The sequence below is a fragment of the Xenopus laevis genome, chromosome 9_10S (genome assembly GCF_017654675.1).
Source record: "Xenopus laevis strain J_2021 chromosome 9_10S, Xenopus_laevis_v10.1, whole genome shotgun sequence".
Lineage (NCBI taxonomy): Eukaryota > Metazoa > Chordata > Amphibia > Anura > Pipidae > Xenopus > Xenopus laevis.
The window spans coordinates 40,051,920-40,074,817 of NC_054388.1; the positions used below are offsets into that span (position 1 = coordinate 40,051,920).

The 22,898-nt window shown below is 42.1% G+C and overlaps 1 protein-coding gene and 1 pseudogene across 2 annotated transcripts in view; one reads left to right on the forward strand and one right to left on the reverse strand.

Annotated features, from left to right (window-relative positions):
- The window catches only part of LOC121399058, a 38,516-nt gene that overhangs the window by 9,760 nt on the left and 5,858 nt on the right, over positions 1-22,898 (forward strand). Inside the window, exon 4 of the mRNA XM_041578867.1 lies at positions 20,589-20,624. Within this exon, the coding sequence (XP_041434801.1) occupies positions 20,589-20,624 (36 nt within the window). The remainder of the gene's footprint in view (positions 1-20,588; positions 20,625-22,898) is intronic.
- On the reverse strand, positions 1,747-18,056 carry LOC121393143 (annotated as a pseudogene). Its single transcript, XR_005964712.1, has 9 exons — positions 17,001-18,056; positions 16,293-16,452; positions 10,457-10,595; positions 9,768-9,961; positions 9,519-9,669; positions 8,382-8,465; positions 8,093-8,200; positions 7,191-7,283; positions 1,747-5,332 (listed from the first exon to the last, which is right to left on the reverse strand). The product of XR_005964712.1 is annotated as an envoplakin-like (transcript).

Sequence of the window (22,898 nt, forward strand, 5' to 3'; positions counted from 1 at the left end):
TAAAGACCAGTCAGTTAAAATTACCACCATGCACCAAACACTCTATCATCACTCTAGCACCAAAGACTCTATCATCACTCTATGGCGTTCAGTTGATTTTCACACCTCATGCTGGAACTAAGCAAAAGTGACATAAAGAACTTATTTGCGCTTTTGGTCCAGCAATATATGTATGAAAATGGCTGTTGCTGTGTTCATACTTCCTTGCTTTAAATATATTATATACTGTCTTTCAATTAAAACTCTTAGGGGCAGATTTATCCAGGGTCGAATTTCGAAGCAAAAAATACTTTGAAATTCGACCATCGAATTAAAATACTTTGACTTTGAATATGGAAGTCGAAGGATTTTTCACCAAATGTGGCCATCGAACGATCAAAGTAAAATAGTTCGATCGAACGATTTCAGCGTACAATCAAACGATTTTACTTCGATGTGTAAAGACTTTGAAAAATGGTCTAGAAGGTCCCCATAGGCTAACATAACACTTCGGCAGGTTTAATTTGGAAAAGTATTGAAGTCTAACTTTTTTTAAAGAGACAGTACTTCGATTAACGAATGGTCGAATATTCAAACTATTTTTACTTCGAATCGAAGTAAATTCCAAGTCGTAGTATCCTATTCAATGGTCGAAGTATCCAAAAAATTACTTTTACTTTTTTAACTTCGAAAATTCCCTCGAATTCACTTCGAGCATTGATAAATCTGCCCCTTAGTTTATAAGACAAAGGCTTGTTAAAATTATACTTACTAACAGGGAAGAAGAACATAAATGGCAAGAAAGCTGGTAGTTTATTTTTCCAGAAAAAGTGGCAAGTCTACATACAGAAGGGAAGAATTCAGTGCAGCAACACGTAAAAGGGTAGAGAGATCATAATAGAACTAAGGTTACTACCACAGACAGCTATTTCTTATTTAACCACTGAGATTTTTTTTAACAAACAAATTGATTAAATCTATGGGTATATTTTGGTCACTGGAAGAACAAGAGGAAATAGTATGTATGCGCTCACACAAAAATATATCCTCGGAGTGCTTGTAACAAATAGTGTAATAGTCCAGTGAAATACAGTTCTCAACAGGTCTTCCCTTGAGAAAGATCACAGGCAGTGACCGAAATGTTGGGATTGTAAATGAAATGGAAAAAAAAACTTATTTTTGTTTACACACAACATGTTGAGGGCTATACTTCACTGGACTATATATATAGATTACTTTTTATCCACACACTTGACTCGAGTTTTTATCATTGTATCCAAGCACACAAGTGTTGTTTGTGGTTCACATACACTGTGGTTTAGGATTGGCTCATTTGAATATGCTTGAGATATTCACTAACCAATGATCTGGCAACACGTCACACACACCCCCTGCCGGACACCCCCCCCACTTGTCTCTTCCTGTATATTAACCTTTTTTTGTAGAGTTGTGTTCACTTTGAGAAGGGTTGTCTCCCATAGACCCTATTTTATCCAAATAATCCAAAATTTTTAAAAGATTATTTCCTTTTTCCTTGTAATAATAAAACAGTACCTTGTACTTGATCCCAACAAAGATATAACTAATCCTTATTGGAGCTAAAACCAGGCTATTGGGTTTATTTAATGTTTACATGATTTTCTAGTAGACTTAAAGTATGAAGATCCAAATTATGGAAAGATTCATTATCCGGAAAACCCCAGTTCCAGAACATTCTGGATTACCGGTCCCATACCTGTAGTAATATATGAAAAAAAGGGCTTTAAGGCTTGTTTCACGTTTATTGTTGTAGAAGACAGACAGACATGCATACAGTATTAATGCAAAAGTTAAGAACATTATTATAAAACAGGACACCATATTTTCATGTGAATACATTTAAACTGATAAAATAGATAGAAAACCCTTATGCCTAGTAATTATAGGTTGTCAGGGAAGGGATGGGGTTTACTGGGCGATAGACAGGAGGTTGGTAAGCATCTGGGGATGCTTCAAGAAGTAGCAGTCCACTGCCAAGGTCTTTCCGGCATCGAGAAATGGCTTCTTTATAATCTATTTTCTCCTTGGTGATAGGGTCAACAAGATCCTTCTTATAATGTGCCTCATCCTGAATTTGATCAGCCAGTTCTTTACTCACCAGACCCTGTTCTACTGCCTCAGAAACTGGGATTCGGCCTGTTTGTTTTGTGTCGATGAGACCTCCTGTGAGATGCTGGACAATCAAGTATGGTAAAGCTTTCTCTTTAGGCATTAGGTTCTTCTGAACAGCTTCTCCAAGAGATAATCGCTTTTTGCTAACCGGATCCTCTACACCTGTGAAGGCTTTCTGTGCATGGAGCAGACTCTGTGTGTTATTGCTATCGATCAGGCCCCTCTCTATAGCTTTATGAACTGAATATCTCTCTTTGCTCATAATGTGAATGATACCACCAGTGGCTGCCTGGGCTTCAAGCATCTTCTGACCAGTTTCAGCATCTAGTATTTTCCTTGTTAACGCACTTCTGATTGTGCATTTGCTGTCTGTGCTTTTGTCATATATGCCAGCAATTGGGAAGGTGTCATCGTGAAACATTTTGGGAGCACTCTGTGTGAATAAGCTGCGAGACTGAGTAGACGTTGGGGATTTGGGTCCAATTATTGAACCAATTGAGAGCGATGGGGGCTTTTCTCCAGCCACCAGAAGGGCAAATTCAGAAATAGGGAGCTTGCCATCACGGTACATCTGTAATTCTTCTTTGGTGACTTTCTTGGTCCTTAGGGCATCCTCAATGGAATATTGTTTGCCACTCTTCTTATCCAAAAGGACAGAAATTTCACCACTGGAACCCATGGTGGAAATCTCTTCCCAGTCACACTCTAATTCTTGCAGTTGGATATATTGACTCCTATCTATGATGCCCCTTTTATAAGCTTCATAGGGAGACATTTCTTTACCCGTATCGGGGTCCAGGATAGAAATTTTTGTGGAAACATTTGTCTCCCTCATTTGTGTCTCTTGGTTGCGTTCTTCTCGATTGACACGAGACTGCAGCTCCCTAATATTTCTTTCCTTCTCATAAATGGCATCTTTTTCAGAAAGAATTTTGGTTTCAAAAAGGGCCAGCTCATGACCCAATTGCATCTTTTTCTGACGTTCAATCTCTGCTTTCTGTGACAGCAATTGAGACTCCTTGCTGAGGAACACACTTTTTTGCTGCTGTTGTCTCCTCAGCTCCAGTAGTTCATTTTCTTTGGTTGACTTTTCTTGTTGTAGCTGAAGTTTTGTTTTCTTAAGATCGGCTTCCTCCTTTGACCAGGTATTCTTCATTGCATCAACCCTTTCTATCTTTTCTGTGAGTCTTTTGCTCTCATCTTCCAAGTCTTGCCTTGCATTACGTGCTTTTAAAAACAGTTCTCTCAACCTGACTCTCTCGTTCTCAAGCACCTTGTCCTTTTCAACTCGAATAACTTCCTTGTAAATGGTTTTCTCCACAGATTTCTCCCTCTGTAAAATATCTATCTTCATTTGCAGGTTTTTACATTCTCTTTCTATGTTTAGATATTGGCTTCTTTCATTATCTAATTCACTGCGAAGAGAATTAGCTGCTTTTTCCATAACAGGGTCCCTTTCTACCTTAACAACTTCCTCCATAACAATCTTCTCCTGCACAGGAGCAGGGCTTTCCTTTATCTCCTTGATCCTCAGCGTAATCTGACGCAGCTCTTTTTCTGCCGCCAACTTCTTGTCTCTTTCTTCTTGAAAGTTAAGCAGTTTCTGCTGCTCTTCCACTAAGGTACGTAACTGCTGCACCTCACGTTCCAGACGCCGCCTGTTGCTTACTGCATCATCAAGTGCCCTGCTTAGCCTGAAATGATCATCTTTTATTTTGGGGTCTTGCTTAACAAGGACCACCTCTTGCACTACAACCCTCTCCTCTGGCTTTCTTCTTTCAAGCAGAATGTACTTGCTCTGTAAGTCATACACAATATTCTCCACTTCCCTCCTTTTCTGAGGCTCATCTCGTACTTCTTGACGAAGACGTTCTGCTTCCTTTATTAGTACTGGATCATTTTCATACTTGACTACCTCTTTATTGACTGTTTTAGTTTCCACTTTTGACCTCTCCAGTTTCCAGTCATCTCTCCCTTTAGTGAGTTTGGATTTCAGCTCCAGGTTCTTGACGTTAGTTGCTTCCATATCCTTCATTTGTACCTTAAATTTTTCTATTTCCTTTAGCAACTCTGGACTTTTCTCTAGTTTGACCACCTCGTTGACAATTTCTTTATACTCCACTATGGGTTTCTGGGATTTCAGCGTAAGCACCTGAGAATGGACTGTATCAAACTCCTTATCAGACATGGATTTTCTAGAACCGAGTTCTTGCAGCACAGACTTCAGCCTTGCAATCTCCTTCTTAGTTTCTGGTTCTACGATAAAGACTTCATTGACTCTTTCTTTGATTTCAATTTTGGGCTTCTGCTTCTCTACCACCATGTACTAAGATTGTAGCTCTGTCAGCTCTCGTGTAACAACCTTACTTTTGTTTCTTTCTTCTTCAATTAATGTCCTTAGCCTTGCTGCTTCCTTCAGGATTTCTGGATCCTGTTCAACCTTCTTTACCTCCTTAACTATAACCTTGGGCTCAACAGACTTAATCAGCTTTTCCAGCTCCTCGGCTCGGGTCCTCAGCTTCACCACGTTCTCCTGAAGTGATTTTCTTCTGAAATTCTCATCATCAATCTGTAGCTGAAGTGACATGGCAGCCTTTGCCATTTCTGGATCCCTCTCTAACTTTACCACCTCTTTCAACACTACTTTCTCTATTATATTTGGTTGTTTCTGATCCAGAATCAGCACTTCTTTCTTTAGTCTCTCTAATTCCAAAGAAATTGAATTATTTTCTTCTTTCAGTTGCTTTATTTCCTTTGTGAGAGACTGAGCATTTGACTCCAAATCACGATCTTTTTCTATCTGTGTGACCTCTTTAGTCAGCAACTGTGGCTTAATGTTCTTCCTTTGATCCTCCAAAGTTGCCAGTCGTTTTCTTACCATGTTTATCTCAGACTGAGTGATCTCTCTTTCCTTGTTAGTCTGTTCTACTTGGCTTTTCCTTGCTGACAGATCACTCTCTACCTTAGGCTCCCTGTAATACTGTACCACCTCTATTTCCTCTATGCGCTCCACTGGTCTTTGTGTCTTCAGTAATATCAAACGTTTTGTGTTCTCCTCCAATGTCTGCTGTACTTGAGCCACCTTCTTCTTTTCTTCCTGTAGCTGGTTGGACAGATTCTCTGACTCTCTGACAGACCTCAGAGTATTTTCTGAGCGCAGGTTTTGCTGAGTTATAGCCTGGATTCCATCTGTACCATCAGACTGGCAAAAATAGAAATAATATAATATATTAGATTGGGATGGTTCAGTATAAATGCAACTAGTAATTATTCGTAATATCCAATGTTTATTTCATGGCCATTTACACTGTGCATATGACAACAATAGATTGTATTTTTAGTTTCTGACCTATGTCAAATAAAAGCAAATGAAATAAGCCATAATTGGGAACCAAAGGGTCACTTGTGATGTGCCACTCTCCATTCCTTTCTATCGAATTTTTAAAAGAGTATTTATCAGTGGGTGAAAGGGAAAGTTCATCTTTTGATTAATACATCTTTCAAAGTCCCATAGAAATGAATGGAGAGTGGCGGAATTTCACTCTAGAGGACTGTGGTGATCTCTAACTTCACTCTTTGATAAATATACCACTTAAAGGGATGGTTCACCTCAGGTTAACTTTTAGTATGTTATAAAATGGCCAATTCTAAATAAGTTTCACTTGGTCTTCATTATTTATTTTTTATAGTTTTTGAATTATTTGCCTTCTTCTTCTGACTCTCCAGCTTTCAAATGGGGGTCACTGACCCCTTCTAAAAACAAATGCTCTGTAAGGCTACACATTGATTGTTATTGCTACTTTTTATGACTCATCTTTCTATGTACACCCTCTCCTATTCATATTCCAGTCTCCTATTTAAATAAGTGCATGGTTGCTAGGGTAATTTGGACCTTAGTAACTTAGTGCTGAAATTGCAAACCTGAGAGCTGCTGAATAAAGCTAAATAGCTCAAAAACCACAAATAATAAAAAATTTAAACCAATTACAAATTGTTTCAGAATATCACTCTCATCATCCTAAAAGTTATATCAAAGGTGAACAACCCCTTTAGGTCAAAACAGAGAGGTGAAAGGAAACGTTTTTATCATTAGGCTATTAGGCTTCGCAATTCATTTTGATCTTGATGAACCCATGAATATATATATATATTTTTGTGGCAGTTTCAGATGTTTTTACCCTTTGGTTGCTGTGTTTTGTTAACAATATTGCACTTTAGTAAGTATTGTTTACAATATATGCACTCAAATTTATGGATATTGTTAGTGTTTTACAGAAGGAAATTTAGTAGGTATTTTCATATTATAAGCAAAATGCATCTGTGTTTTTGAAAAATTTGGCACTACAGTGTATTTATTTTTTATATTATGCATTGTTTAATGCATTGCACTGTTGTGTTTTATATTTAAGCACTATTGCACCATTTTTATGCACTAGTTATATTGGTATTCAAAAATTACACAGTTTTGGAATGATCAGGGTACAATTCACTACAGGTTGTACTTGTATAACTTCGTATGTGACAAATAAAGGAATCTATTTATCTATCTAGCTCTCCAAGCAATATATTCTCAATAATATATTTTCAATGGGCCAAGGCAGAGTCGGGCCAACCCGGCCAGGCGCCCTAGACAACCTGGCGGCCGGCTCTGTGCGCGCTCAACTGCGCATGCGCGAAATTTCACTCCAGCGCGCATGCGTGAAATTTCGCTCCAGCGCGCATATGCGAAATGTGTGCACGCATGCTCAGAAGAGCATTTATGTGCAAGACACCAGCGGGAGTCGGGGAGAGACGGGACCGGACACTGGGTAGGCAACAGAGCAGGTACGTGCCTGGCGTCCCCTCAGCTTTGTGCCCTAGGCACGTACCTACTCTGCCTACCCCTAGTTCCGGCCCTGGCCAAGGTGGAAAAGAAATATGGTGCTTTGCCCTAATTTTTTGCACCTTGGCCCAATAACGAGGCCCCTTATGTTGCGTTTCATTTACTATCCCCAAGACCAGTATGCTAATTATCTGGATGTTAGAACTAGCGCATAAAAAGTGAGCAATACGGCACATACCTTATCCAAAACTTTCTTGGCAAACTCCATCTGAGTAAGCTGCTGCTTACTCTCCACAGCAGCCTGGCTGTATCGCGTCACTAGATCTTTTTGCTGTAGAAAGAAGTTTATCAGAGAAACCCAGTCCAGAAAGATGGAACAATTGGTATAAACGTTCTTAACTTGACTTTTAGTGACAGAACAAGAATAATATTTTGTTGTTGCATTCCCTCACTATAGCATCCCTACTAATTAAACTGCAAAATTTAATGGGCCACAACTACCTGAATAATGAATAATCTCAATAGTGATAGGTGAATTTGGGGCATTTAGCTTTGCTGAAAAATTTGCGAGTTTCACAGGGAAAAATTAGCGAAACTGCACCGACATCTCGTTTTTGATGCTGGCATCCGCTTTTTGACGCCGGCATCCGTTTTTTGGGCGAATTTTCGCTGCGGTTTCGCGAATTGCAGGAATTCGCTGCGAATTCGTGCCTGGCAAATAAATTTGCCCATCACTAAACCTAAACCCTATCAGAACAGGGAAGGGGTACAGCATAAAGAGTGGAAGTACAAGAGCACTAAATTTCAGAGCCACCAGAGTGCTGAAGGCAGCATTCTGGTTAAAACACATGACAGCAATGCAAACATGCTTGGGTTCCCTACTTGAGACTGCAAACCCATAGCCTGCCAGCTGTTAAAGAATTATAATTCTAAGTACTGTATCTCCTGACTGCCAAAATGCTTTCAGTGGGTGCTGAGAATTCCAATTATGCCATTACTTTATGCCATTAGGCCAAATGTTGGATTCCTAGTGAAAAAGTACCCTTGCTCTCTGACCCAGAAACAGTTCCTGCTTGCCATACAAAGTGGCACGCACCAACCATCCAAATAACCCTTTTTATAATATCAGTTGCACCTCACCTGTTCTTCTATTCCTTGCTGCATAGATACACCCTTTGGTTTTTTAGGAGGGACAGGGTTGGTGGAGGAAAGGGTCGTACTGTACCGGCTGGCTTGTTTTTCATAGTCCTGTGAAACAAAATACAGTTAATGACCTTACATGGTATTTAACATTTAAGTCGCAGGACCATAACATTTTATAAGACTTAAATTATGTAACAATATTTTTGGACTAGACTAGTGGATATGGTAGGTTCATTTTCTACTAAACAGCGGTGATAGGAAATCAGTTCTAATTTGATGTACTCACATCAAAAGCATTCACTAGGTCATCTGAAAGTTTAACCACATTATTCTTCTCTGGTTCTTTCCTCTGGATCTCATCCAACAGCCTCTAAAATAAAATCCATTCAAATCATTTTCATTATGACTCAAAAATCTACCCATCAAACAAGATGTGCCATGTGCAGTTCTGGCAAATTAAAACTCATCTTTTTGTTTATGCGCATTCTCAATGAATATGGCTTCTGCTGAACATACTAGTTTTATAGCCTATTTTTTTATTTTTTAGCATATATATATATATATTATAATATATATTACAGTAATATGTGTGACCAAAATTATGTGGGGGGAAAGGTGTTTTTGTTTCCTTAGTGGGAGAAGTAAGCTCCAAGAAAGGTGGTAATAAACAGAGAATGAGTTCTCAGTTCAAAGACTTTAGTTGCCATATCTTGGAAGCTGGAGGGAACTCATCAAATGTTTGAAGATAGCGCCCAGTGGGCAGGATTTATTTTTATGATTTGTGTTTTGTATCCTGAATTGGTCACCCCTGCCTTAAAGGAGAAGGAAAGGCTAAAATTAAGTAAGCTTTATTTGAAAGGTCTATATAAATACACCAGTAAACCCTCAAAGTAATGCTGCTCTGAGTCCTCTGTCAAAAGAAACACCACATTTCTTTCCTTCTATTGTGTACACATGGGCTTCTGTATCAGACTTCCTGTTTTCAGCTTAAACCTCTAGGGCACGGCCTTGAGCATGCTCAGTTTGCTCCTCTTCCCCTGCCTGCTGTAATATGAGCCCAGAGCTATGAGCGAGCAGGGAGAGACTCAGGCAGGAAGTGATGTCACACCAAGCCAATATGGCAGCTGCTATTCTAAACAAACAGAGAACACTTCAAGAGCTGTTTACTCAAGTATAGTAAAGCATTCTACAGAATAAATATAGTGTTATAGCTTGCACTATTGTGGCTAATCTATTGGCAATAAACTGCTTCAGTAGCTTTCCTTCTCCTTTAAAAAGAAGAAGTGTCTGTTGTGGATCCCGCAAGCTTGCACAGCCAACTGTGCCCTTGTAATTGGAACAATTTTAGAGACAGGCTAATCCAATTGTGTGTTGTATTATGTTTCATCTTGTCATTACCCTTTACTTCATAAACTCTGCTCACCTTCTGAGACTGCAGCTTGTAGTTGACTTGGCTGGGGCTATCTGATGATGTGACTTGGTTTTTAGGAAGACCTTTCAGCCAGGTGTCCAGAGCCTTATAGGAAGATTTATACTGTTGGTAAGGCAGGTTGGTGTCTCTCAGTACCTTCTCTCTGATGAGATATTACAGAAAAACACAATTTTTACCTGTCATACCCGTTATCAATCTTTAGACTTTTCCTTCTGTGAGTTGTGTCCAACCCTCACTTACCTCTGGTCAAGCTGGTCAGCAACAGCATGGTAGCGGTCATTGAGATGTTGAACTTGCGTGCGTTGGCGTGGCAGGTCAGGCGAATGTTCCTGGCAGTTAGTCTGTAGAGAGCTGCATGCCAGCTCGGTGTCCTTCAGGCTCCTGTTTAGCTTCAAAAGATTGTCTTGTTTGTCTACAAGGTCTCTCTTCATTTTCTGGGAGAGAAAAGTAGAGCCAATATTGCAGATGGTATGTTCCATTTAAATTCTACATGCTGTGAATGTTGTGGTGTTTATACAAATGGCCTGTAGGTGTCACTGTGCACAAGAGTTATACTGTGTATACATAGTACTTTCTAAACTGCTTAAAGTGTTAAAGTTGAAGTTGAAGCGTAATGGCTACATGAACCTGCTAATAAAGCACTGTTATACTCTACTCATCCTCAGCTACCAAAACATAAATGTATTCCTACCACCCTGCTGTGATTTTATTAATGGTTTTCTGCTTGTCTACTCTGTAAAGTAGTCTCTATCTCTGTGAACTCACCCATAGTTCTTAAGTACCATTTCACCTGGGTTGCTTCTTGGTTTTTTGTCACCTAAGATGGCAGAACTGATGCCACCTCCCTATTCTCACTCTCCTGCTGGTGTCCTCTATCATATCAGAAGCTCCCACAACCTTCTCTGGAGATCATGCATGGAACAGCGTACCTGAATTTCAGAAGCCCGCTCTTGTAGTGCATTTGGGGAGTATAGGATCACGCCATCCTGCACCAAGGAATTCTCAAATCCGCTTATCATTTCATCAGTCTTCTTAATCTGATTTTCCAGGTTCAAAGATGCTTTGGCCCTGCAGAAAAGACAGAATTGTGTTACCATAGACCTAAAATTGCAGTTTCTAAGAGAATGTTATAATAGTAGTAAGTAACCTGGAGGCTGAAGTAAAAATAATGCTCTCTCAGTAGAAGATCCAGAGATTGCTTTCTTCTAGAGGTCTACACATAGAGACTTTTTTGTGTGTAGAAAAAAAAAAGCTAAAATTTCTGTAATTTTATGTGTTGCAAATTTACTCTGTCTTTAGAAGTTATAAAATATTGGACTCTTGGAACAATATCTTGCATGCAGAGTTTTAAATATTGTCATGCACTGTAACATTGGTTTAGCTTTCATGCTTTTTGGTAGCATTGCACCAAATCCAGGAATTCTTAATTCTGAGCCAAAATTAACCCACACCCTTAAAGTCAACTGATTTTAAAGAGCTGGCCAACTGATCAGAATTAAGAATTAAGGTTGAATTCTTCTCTGTATAGGAACAGATGTATCAGGAGAACTCAGATTCAGTTTGGTTTAATTGAACCTAAAGCATAAAGCCAATCATGGAAAACCCAAAGCCAACTTACTCCTCTCCACAGAGCGAACTTAGGATATAGCTCATAGTTATCCGTAGGGATACAAAAAATATAATCGGTAAATGTATGGCCTACACCAGTGATCCCCAACCTGTAGCTCGTGACAATATGTTGCTCACCAACCCTTGGATGTTGCTCCCAATGGCCTCAAAGCAGGTACTTGATTTTGAATTCTGGGCTAGGAAGCAAGTTGTAATTGCATAAAAACTAAGTATTCTGCCAAACAGAGTCTCCTGTAGGCTGCCAGTCCACATAGGAGCTACCAAATGGCCAATCACAGCCCTTATATGATACCGCAAGGAACTTTTTCATACTTGTGTTGCTCCCCAACTCCTTTTACATTTGAATGTGGCTCACGGGTAAAAAAGTTGGGGACCCCTGGCCTACACCATGGGCATGGTCAAGGCAAGTAACATATTCCAATGTTCTTACATCCTCCAGGCCACCATTTGATAGAAGAAACAGTTGGGCTGTTGAGAATGAACTCCTGGGTGGATGGATCATAGGTAGCTGTGGTCTCCAGCCCTCGGAGGTGGGTTCCTAGTTTGAACGATAGACACAAAATCACTTGAAGAAAGCGACAGCAGGAACCAACCCTCCACATTAGTAAAAGAAGGGAGAGGCGACCTTAGGCTCTTTGTATGTTGCAGAAATACAACCTCTTTAACTGGTCAACTGGCTGTGATGGGAGTTGCAGATGTGGAGCATCTGGAGCACTGAAGGTTGACAACCCCTAACATAGAAAGAGAAGAAAACCAACCCGGCCAGAGAGACCTAAACATGTGCCAAATAATAATCCTTTCTGTTGTATTCTTTTTCTCGGTCTAAGAAGCTTTTACAGGACAGGTTCATCAGAGGATGTACAATGCTAGGGTGAGGAATGTGGTTACCATGTCCCATCTCAGTTTGAGCATATGTCCCAATGATCTCCAGATTCCAGGCAGGCATGAAGAGACGCTCCTGCTGCTCGGGTGTAGCCTGGTTCAATAGCGTGGGCAAGAACATGCTCAGATGAATATCTAGGGGCTCTGGTCGGCCCCGGTGAACAAAACTGCAGAGGAAGGGGAAACAGAATGGAGGAGCATAGGAAAAATAATGGAGCAACAAAGGCAAACAAGAAACACAGGGAGAAAGGAGAAAACAGCAATGGAAATGAAAGGAAAAGAAAATTTGGGAAAATACAAGAGAAATTGAATGAAGACAACAAAATATAATGTTTTATGGAAAGAGAATCATAGGGTAACATAAAACAAAAAAGAGCATTAAGAAGGGTAAACAAATGAAGTCAGTTTGTAGCAGTAAATAAAGAAGGCAAGAAAGAAGTCATGATAGGTGATTGTATAATAGCAGTGAAATGTGAAAGGAGAAAATTACACCAGGAAAAAGAAAAGAAGAAAAAAAAATAAAAGGATTAATTTGTTAAGTGCACTTGATTTGAATGTGGTGAGATCATAGCAGGCAAATAATTACACATGCACACACCAGTCAATAAATACTAACAGGCAAAGAAAAGGCTTGACAGGGCAGCTGTAGCAGCTAAGAGACAAAATAAAAAAAATTGTCGATCCAAACTCATCAATGGGAATCCAGTGAAATTTAACAGCTCGCTCTCACTATGGCAGCTTCCACTGAGATAATACACTCTGACACATTCCAGCTTTAAACATATGTCAGTATGACTTTAACCTGACCTGACACCAATTTTATCTTCTAAAATTAACTGCTTACCAACCAACAGTACCATAAGGCACCTCTATTGGACCTGGCACTGCTTTCCCAGTTGCCTCTATTGGGCTTAGAGTGAGGCAAAAACTTCAGTCAGATGAATATGCTTATTTGCTTAAAAATTACATAAATATGCAAAATAGAGTTTGAATGGGGTTTTGTGTTTGGTCAAATCTTTTGTGGAGCACACAGTATGGCGCCACTCCAAGTATTTGTGTTCCGTGCATCCCTACAACTTATTATTGAGAATGATTGTAGGTTGTTTTTTGGCATCTGTTGGGTCTCTCTGGCATTGCCACCCATCCCCCTAGCCCAGACTAACCATGTCCCAGCTCTGTCTGGGCATAGGTGCCAATGACCTGCAGATGACTGGCAAGGGGCAACCACTTCTGCTTCTGCAAATCCGTCAATTGATTGGCTAACATGTTGCTGAACATACTGAAGTGTAAGCCCAGGGGGTCGGTTTGAGAGCCAAGGCAGGTTCTACATAGGAGAGACAGAACAGTCAAAATGTCAAATAAAGGGTAGCTAATGAAGTCTAAGACTGGTTGCTATGGGTTAGTAGACTGAGTAAAATGTCTAAGCATGTTATGGCATTACCCACTTAGAAATAACTTCTACCATGTTATTAACTAATTTTGAAAAATAACAGCTACACTATATTGCCAAAAGAAACCAGATATCTGCCCGTCCAACAACTCATTCCCAACCCAAGGGTCATAATATGAAGTTGCCCCTCCCTTTACTGCTATAACAGTCCCTCCTCTTCTGGGAAAGTTCCCACTAGGATCTAGATCAGGGGTCCCCAACCTTTTTTACCCGTGAGCAACATTCAAAGTCCCTTGGGTGCCAAATAAGGGCTGTGATTGGCTATTTGGTAGCCCCTATGTGGACTGGCAGCCTACATGAGGCTCTACTTGGCACTATACATAATTTGAGGTCGCTGAGAGCAACATCCAAGGGGTTGGAGAGCAACATGTTGCTCACAAGCTACTGGTTGGGATCTCTGATCTAGATGATGGAACAATGTTGGTGGGGTTTGCTTCCATTCAACCACAAGAGCACATGGGAATTGTTGTTTGGGATCAGGCCCAGCTCGAAGTCAGGGTTCCAATTAATCTCAAAGGGGTTCATATGGGTTGTGCTCAGGGCACTGTGCAGGCTAGACTTCTTCCACTCCCATCACACATTATTGTATTTGGTCTTCCCCAAACTGTTCCACAAAGTAGGAATCAAAGAGGTAATAATGTAATTTTACTGTGATGATTTATGACACAGAGCAGCTTTCTAAATGTCATGCTTGGGGCAGTCAATGTTCTGATAGGACATACTGTACGTAAACAAGTTTTCAATGCTTTTAAAGTCATCTGTAAATGGAAGGACAAGTGAAAGCAGTATTTGTGTCCCTGTCTGCACTGCTAGTTGCGTCTCTTGAAACAATGCTCAATTCAGTTCTCATCCAGGTCTGTTAAAGGAGAACTAAAGCCTAACTAAAGAAGTAGGCTAGAAAGGTTGTACATTGTATTCTGGGATTCTGTATCATCCCAAGGTAACCACAGCCCTTTTAGCAGTAAAGATCTGTGCTCTCAAAGATGCCCCTGTAGCTTCAATGTAATATAAGGCTGATTAGTAATTAATACAGATAATTACTACATGGCAGCACAGAATCCAATGCAACTAGCATGAGAATCCAAAAATCAACCCTGTAGCATAAGTTTATATTACAGACAAACCTTATTTTCTGCTTCATAATTTGTGATGACCCCTAAGCTTAGCTTTTCAACAGCTGCTCAGAGCCCACTGAGCATGTGAGTGTCACAGATACTTTTCAAAATGGTGACCCCCTGAGACAGGTTTGAAATCCTGGATCATTGCTGCTAGTGAGAAGCTAAAATTTAAGGCTGGTGCAATAAGGGCATTACACAAAATATGGCATTTCTAGCCATATTGATTTTTAGGGTTTAGTTCTCCTTTAATCAGATGGCGTCTGCTACATTAATTCAGGAATCCGGACCAGCAGTGCAGAGAATATAAACAAGCATATAGTTAAAAGGTCTAGAATTACTGAACGCAGCAGTATTTATTTAAACAAGTGTTGTACAAAGTAAAACAACAGTGTTACACAAACACACTTTGTTCTCTGTGCAGTCTAATGTGAGTCTGTAACAGGGAATGCTGGGAAAAAAAGCTGTAGCTTTCACAGTGCCGAGAGAAAAAGTCCAAGGTTTGTGGGTGATAGTGTATGCTTGGAGAATCATGTACAAGGGTCACTACGGTTATACCCCTCCTATGTACTCATTGTATGTGACATAACAGTAAGGTTGGGCGGGGACTTGTGTTAACCTGTGCAATGAGAGGAATGCAAATGATGACTTAAAGCTTGAAGAATCTTGCAGGAAGCATTTCCCTGGTGCATTCATTTGTTGGTAGCGAATAAAAGGGTTTCATTGTGCCCCTGCCTCAAATCTATTCACAAGTTACCATGAAAAATGATTAAACTGAACACACTGTTAACCATTGCTTATGGGATAAAGTTCTCTCCTACTATTAAACATAAGGCTATTAGAAGTCACCATTGAGTAGGTCACAGGTCATTAGGTTATATGCGCTCTCCTGCATCATGAGTATAATACAAAAGGAGTAATGTACCCCCAACTGTAAATTATAAGGATATCAGAAGTCACTGAGGGGTTCTGTGACCATATAAAGGCACAAGGCTGCAGGCCTTATACATATAAAGGCAGAGTTATACAGGGAACTCTGAGTATCACTCATGTATTATAAGTAGGGATTCACCAAATCTAGGATTCGGTTCAGGATTTCGGGCAGGATTCGGCCTTTTTTAGCAGGATTCGGCTGAATCCTTCTGCCTGGCCGAACCGAATCCGAATTTGCAAATTAGGGACGGCGAGGGAAATAGCATAACTTTTTGTCACAAAACAAAGAAGTAAAAACGTTTTTCCCTTCCCATCCCTAATTTGCATATGCAAAGTAGGATTCGGTCCGGGATTCGGCCGAATCTTTCACAAGATTCGGCCGAATCCAAAATAGTGGATTCGGTGCATCCCTAATTATAAGGGATAGTGTACCCCCTACTGTAAATTATAAGGATATTAGAAGTCACTGAGGGGTTCTGTGACCATATAAAGGTAAGAGTGACTTCTAATATCCTCATAATTACTATAGGGTGTATATTCCCTATTTACCTTGTGTGTATCACTGTATTTACATACAGATGTGATGCCTTCAAAAGTCTCTCTTTATAAAGTAACAAGGCAGTAGAAATAGTAAGCAGACATAGCACCTTTTAAAAAAATGGAGTTTATAGTTCTCCGGCTCACAACCCTCACCAGCAATTTTCCTCAAACGGGGGCACAAATAAAATCTTTTTTCAGCATAGCCTCGCCCCATACCTTTTGAACCAGTAGATCTCCTCTGGGTCGGAGATGCCATGTTCCCTCATCTTCTGAACCATCAGGGCACTCTTCTTGATGGCCACTTCGTACCGCTCACTGCGTGACAGAAAGTTGGGGTCTTCATGCTGGAAGCTGGGGTCATTGAGAACCAGGCCCTCTATAAATGGTAAATTGAAGAAAGTGCGGAAAGGTCAAAACAGTTCAGCAGTTACTTGAAATATTTACTATTACTGCCCAATGATACTTTACGGTCATTGCCCCAGTGGATAGAGTAGGAATTCGCACCACATCTTGCTTTTCAACGGCCTGTGCATGGCATGAAAATGCGCTGTACCCAATTGGCTGCCCTTACTTTGATCCAGAGTACTGTCCCTATTCCAGGTTATGGCTTCTGTACTGCCATTATTCATAAATTACCCTGAGTTTTGCCCCTATTCATAATTATACCTCAAGTACAGCCTGCAGTACTGTCACTATCCCTACTGGTATTCCCCTAGAACTGCCTTTGTTCCTAGTGATGCCCCCCAGAACTGTCCCTATCTTTAGTGATACCCCAAAAGCTGCTCCTTCTCCTAATGATAACCCCAGGATTGCCCCGCCTCCTAGTGATAACCTGAGGATTGCCCCGCCTCCTAGTGATTATCCTGATATCCCCAGAACTGCCCCTGCTCCTCACGATAGCCCCAGTGCGACCCCTGCACCCACCAATTTCTCTCCTCCTGTGGGTCCTCTCGGGGCTGCCATCCAGGATGTAGGTGATGGTCTCGGGATTGAAGGAGGCGGCGGCCCTCTCCCTGCTTAAGTCTGGGTTCATTCTCTTGTCTGTCCGGCTGGAATAAGCAACTCAGACCTTCGGCCTCACTAGTGACAGCTAAACCCCGCCCCTCCCGACCACATGACGGAAAAGGGCGGCGATCTAGCGGGAACCCGTCCCCCAGACTACAACTCCCAGCAGGCCCCGCGGTGGGCGTGACCATATAAGTGACCAAGTAGGAAATAAGCAAAAGTCACGGCGGGATGATTAGATTCGGGTGTTGTTGGTGCCCTGTCATGAGTGCGAATTTAGGGTAAAGGAACGAGTTTCTGAGTGAGTGTTGCAGCAGCAGCAGCGGGTGATTGAGGGGCAGGTATTGAGTGTATGCTGACAGGCAGTAGCTGCTTCTGAGTGAGTGCGGTCTCATGGGGGGGGGGCAATGCTGCGTTATCCCTGAGTGAGTGTGAGAGAGGCTGGTACTGAGGCTGCACCTCTGAGGAGCCCCTTAGGTATGTGCTGCTGGAGTGTGGGAGACCGGTACTGATTGTACGGAAAGCATTTTAGGACATCCTCAGGGGAAATCGTTGTGGCGCTATCCTAAGCAAGAGGAATGTGACATTGCATGCTTTTTTACTCAGCCATCCTCTGAGGCATATGTCACACCTCGCTCCTCCCTCCTCAGCCGTCAGCTCTTCCTCCTCCCTCCTCAGCCATCCGTCCTGGGTCCTAGCTCCTCAGTCGTCAGCTCTTGCTCCTCACTCCTCGGGGTGCGCATATTCAGGTCGAGGACCCAGGTCGGATGGCTGAGGAGTGAGGAGCAGGACAGCTGAGAAGGGAGGAGCGAGGTGTGACGTCTGCTTTGAGGAGGGTTGAGTGGAAAAGCAGGCGTCATTGCATTCCTCTAGCATAGGAAATTGCATACAGGAGATTTCCCTTGACATTGTCCTAATATGCGTCCCATATGCAGGGTGTTATATGGAATTTGCACCCTGCATCCCCCATGCACAGAGTGGCTTGGGGGTAACTACTGGGCGCATCTTTAGAGACACAGGTCTTCATTACTAAAGTGATATGGTGGCTTTGGGATGGTACAGGAGACACATATAAGGTGCAGCATTTGCAGCCTTTGACCCGTAGTTCTGATAAAGCCCTTAGTATTGCACCCCCAGGCCTCACATATATAGTAGTATATATTTTGGGCTGCTGAATATGTCACATGGCAGTGCTGACATGTACAGTAACTGTTATGCTAATTAGGTGCCTTCTGATTGGCTGCACAGCAGGACCATCGCCATGGAGTCATCTTGTGATGTCATCAACCAAGTTAACCTTAGGGCCAGAAATGACAGTTTTTTCAGTTGTGGCTTTGCAGTCAGAAGAGAAGGAGCATTTTTCAGTTTTGGCTTTGCAGTCAGAAGAGAAGGAGAATTTTCAGTTTTGGATTTGCAGTCAGAAGAGAAGGAGAATTTTTCTTTGGAGAATATTTTATTGGTTTTAGGCGACGCAAGACATGGGAAATTACATCTCTACGTTCGTAGACCCCATCGTTGGCCTTAGAAGGAGAAGATTTCAGGCTCCATCAAAGTAAGAGAGTAGATAAAATATTGTAGATCTAGCCAGGAGAGGTGTCATTCATATTGGGCTTAAGCTGTATGGGAGCTCATATTAACTTGGTTTGGGAATGAGGGTCTGGAGCGCAGGGTCTGCTTCCTCTATAGTCACACTAGTGAGAGTTTGTGTGCCCACTGCAATCTATTGGCAGAGCATGAGTGGGGGGTGTAGTTTTCTGTTCATGGGTCTGGGGAGGTTTCTATGCAGGAAGGGGGCCCTGTTGGGAATCTCAGCATTACTCTCACTCTCCTCTCTCGCATATTCCCTATATTTTGTATGATTGCCTGTTCATAGATAGCAAACAAGCCAAGCTGTTATGTCTCTGCCTGACTCAACATGGCTGAAGGGAGCTCCAACTGTCACTGCAAAAGTCAGTTGGTCCTCCAGCCTGTGCTTGCAAAGGGGCTTCAGATAACTAATAAGTATGCAGATAGACAGATATACATACACAAATGCATTTCTCAAAGTAATTTCATGCAGAGGTGTATTTCTTTTTGCAATTGCTATTACATTTGGCAGTTGACTGTAGCTTATAGTTCAACTGCAGAGACCCTAATGCATTGATTGCTTGCAGATTCCCCTGTGCACTCAGCGTGGGTTACAAATGAATGTAAGGGGCAGAAATCACATTAGTATACTGTGCTCACTCCCCAATGAAACATGGGCAAAGAAACATTCCTAACAACAGATGGTATAGATCCACATGATTGTATATTCATTCTCCCATGATGCACTGGCCCTAAATCCGCCAATGTGCCACATCTTTTTTTAAATGTAGCCCCTTGTGCTCTTTTGTTGCCAAATCATGATTCCTAATTTGGAAATATTATGTTGCTTATACCCTGATGCACTGATTCACATGTTGTATTGCTACCCATGTTGAAAGTTGGTTCAGTTATAAATGGCTGCCAGTCGAGCCAAGCTGTTATGCTCTCTGCCTGACTCAACATGGCTGAAGGGAGCTCCAACTGTCACTGCAAAAGTCAGTTGCTCCTCCTGCCTTTGCTTGCAAAGGGGCTTCAGATAACTAATAAGTCTGCAGATAGACAGATATACGCACACAGATGCCTTTCTCAAAATCATTTCATGCAGAGGTGTATTTCCTTTTGCTGTTGCTATTACATTTGGCAGTTGGCTGTAGTTTCAAGATTCACATGTTGTATTGCTACCCATGTTGGAAATGGCAGTTGGTTGGTTCAGTTATAAATGGCTGCCTGGGTGGTGGGCACTGCCAGTTGAGTACCATGTGGATTTTTATGGACATGCAAACTTTAATAAAGATAAATTCGTTATTTTCATTGAGCCTGTCAATGTTGGAATCGAGTGTCTTCTCTGTTCTGTATCCATTAGTACAATGTGGCCCCAATAAAAGAAAACACAATACTCTATAGCAGGGGTGGCCAAAAGGTAGATCAGGATCTGCCTGTAGCCCTTTAGCTGGGGATCAAAGAGCTGAAGACACTGTCGCAAGACACAGTTTGTCTAAATCCCCCTCCTATTTCATGTTTTTATTCAGATATTTATCATGATACAGTTACATAAGTAATAATTGTTTGTTGAATATAGCAACATACATTTTCTCATAAATCAATATTTAAGTCATATTTTCCATGGAACATAATGCCAACAATGCTTTTATGGATGTAGATTATAATGGGACATCATCACTAAAAGTAGACCTCACATTAGTAAAGAATGGGCACTTCTGCTCTATAGTACTAAGAGTTTATGTAAAAGTGAACAAGCCCTTTATGAATTCATATATATGATTTAAGTGACCAGACTTATGACCCAAGGGGTGAACTGGAATCACTAGTGTTCTGCATCCCTGTTTCTGTGTCCCTGTATTAGTGTTTCTCATAGACATTTCCTCTCATATATATTATTTCTTTAACCATGAGCTCACTGCTTTTATCTTTTCTTCCTAGATCTTCTCAAAAACATCCAGCGAGACATCGCAGCAGGTAGGTCATTTTTCACTATTACTGCTTTCAGGTGCCAATGTCTTTCAGATTCAGCATGTGCATAATGTCTCCACGCTGCTTATGGTTATGTGTTTTATGCCAAACTAATTATTTTTATTAATAACACCACATGGTCAAACTGATACTGTTACATAATTCTAGTAATCTGAATGCTTTCTAAGGTACAGATCCAGATTGTAGTTTTCGTGCACACAATATGCCTGGCTGGTGCAATGCTATAATGCGCCTATAACAAACAAGGGAAAGTTGTGCTCACCACTAATTTTTAAAACCATTAGGCGGGGGTGCAATGAGGCTGTGACCACAAAATACATATAGACACATACAAGAGTCCTCTGCACTCAACCCATTATCAATATATTTAAGACAGAGACATTTTGTGCATACTGCTACTCAAAAATGCCTTACCCTTTAAACAAAACAGGGATTGTTTGTCCATATATTGCAATATATTTAAGCTGGTCAACTACGTCAAAGTCATCCCATATCTGGCCAGTCCTATGCTCAATTTTCATCTGATTCATTAAGAATTCTATTGCCTCATTATACATTTCTCCTAGTCAGTTTGGGGGACACAGGGACCATGGGTATAGCTAGTACCACTAGGATGCAGGACACAACCCTAAAACAGAACTGACTCCTCCTTCACTGGCTATACCCCCAGTAGGCGGAGCTTAGGTCAGTTTGAGTTGTGTCCTCAGGAGGTTAGGTGAAAGTTCAGTCCGACAACTCAACGGCTGTGGCCTAGATCAACCACCAAGGCGGTACAAGAAGCAGGGGAGCGCTCAACGAGATAAAGCTTATCTTTCGATGGGCCGAAGCTCAGCAGGTTCACTTGTCGGCCATCTACATCCCGGGGTTGCTGAATTGCGAAGCGGACTTTCTCAGCCATCAGTTCCTAGACCCGGGCGAGTGGTCTCTAAACGACGACATCTTCCAGGAGTTAACGCTAAAGTGGGGCATCCCAGAAGTAGACCTCATGGCGACCAGACACAACAGGAAGGTTCCACAGTTCCTGGCTCGCTACAGAGATCCCCTGGCTCACAACGTCGATGACATCACGGCTCCCTGGCTCTTTTGGCTGGCGTACGCCTTTCTACCTCTGCCACTCATTCCCAGAACCCTCAGAAAGCTTCAAAGAGAAAGGACCACCCTCATTCTGATTGCTCCAAGGTGGCCCCGACGGGCTTGCTTCTCGGATCTCCTCAACCTATCCGTGGCAGAACCATGGATCTTACCGCCAATTCCAGACCTTCTCACCCAGGGACCGATCCGGCACCCAAACCTAGGAAACCTCTCCTTAACGGCATGGCTCTTGAGACTGAAATCCTGACCCAAAAGGGTTTTTCCACAGCGGAGTTCCTGCAAGTCGGTCTCTCCATGGGCCTGTCCTTAGGATCTCTGAAATCGCAGATCTCTTCCCTTTCGGTTCTCTTCCAGAAACGGCTCACTCTCCTTCCAGACGTCAAGACATTCATGCAGGGAGTAGCTCATGTGGCTCCGCCAGTTCGCGCACCTGTTCCCGTGTGGGACCTTACCTTGGTTTTACATGCTCTTCAACTGCCTCCTTTTGAGCCTTTAGCATCTGTGACTCTCCAGTGGCTCACCTGGAAAGCCGTTTTCCTGCTAGTCATCGCCTCTGCGAGACGTGTCTCTGAACTCAGTGCCCTATCCTGTCAAGCTCCTTACCTTGTCTTCCATCACGACAGGGCTGTTCTTCGCACTATTCCATCCTTTCGCCAAAGGTCGTCTCGGAATTTCACCTGAACCAGGAAATTGTTGTGCCATCCTTTTGTCCGGCTCCAGCAAATCCTAAGGAACAAGGCTTGCACACCCTGGATCCCGTGAGAGCCTTGAAATTCTATCTGCATAGGGTTCATGACATCCGTAAGTCCGATGCGCTGTTGGTGATCCCTTCTGGACCTCGCCAGGGTACCCCGGCTTCCAAGCAGAACATTTCTAGATGGATGAAACAAGCTATCCAAAGAGCTTATACAGCAAAGGGGAAGGATCCCCCACACAGAGTCACGGCTCATTCCACCAGGGGTGTGAGTACTTCCTGGGCGTTCCGTAACCAGGTTTCGGCTGAACAGCTGTGCAAGGCAGCAACGTGGACCTCCGTCCATTCGTTCTCCAAATTTTACCACTTTGATACCTTTGCGGCATCTGACACTCGCTTCGGCAGACGGGTGCTGCAGGCCGCGGTGGCTTCTTCTTAGGCCTCTTATCCCACCCGGTTCTGGGGACAGCTTT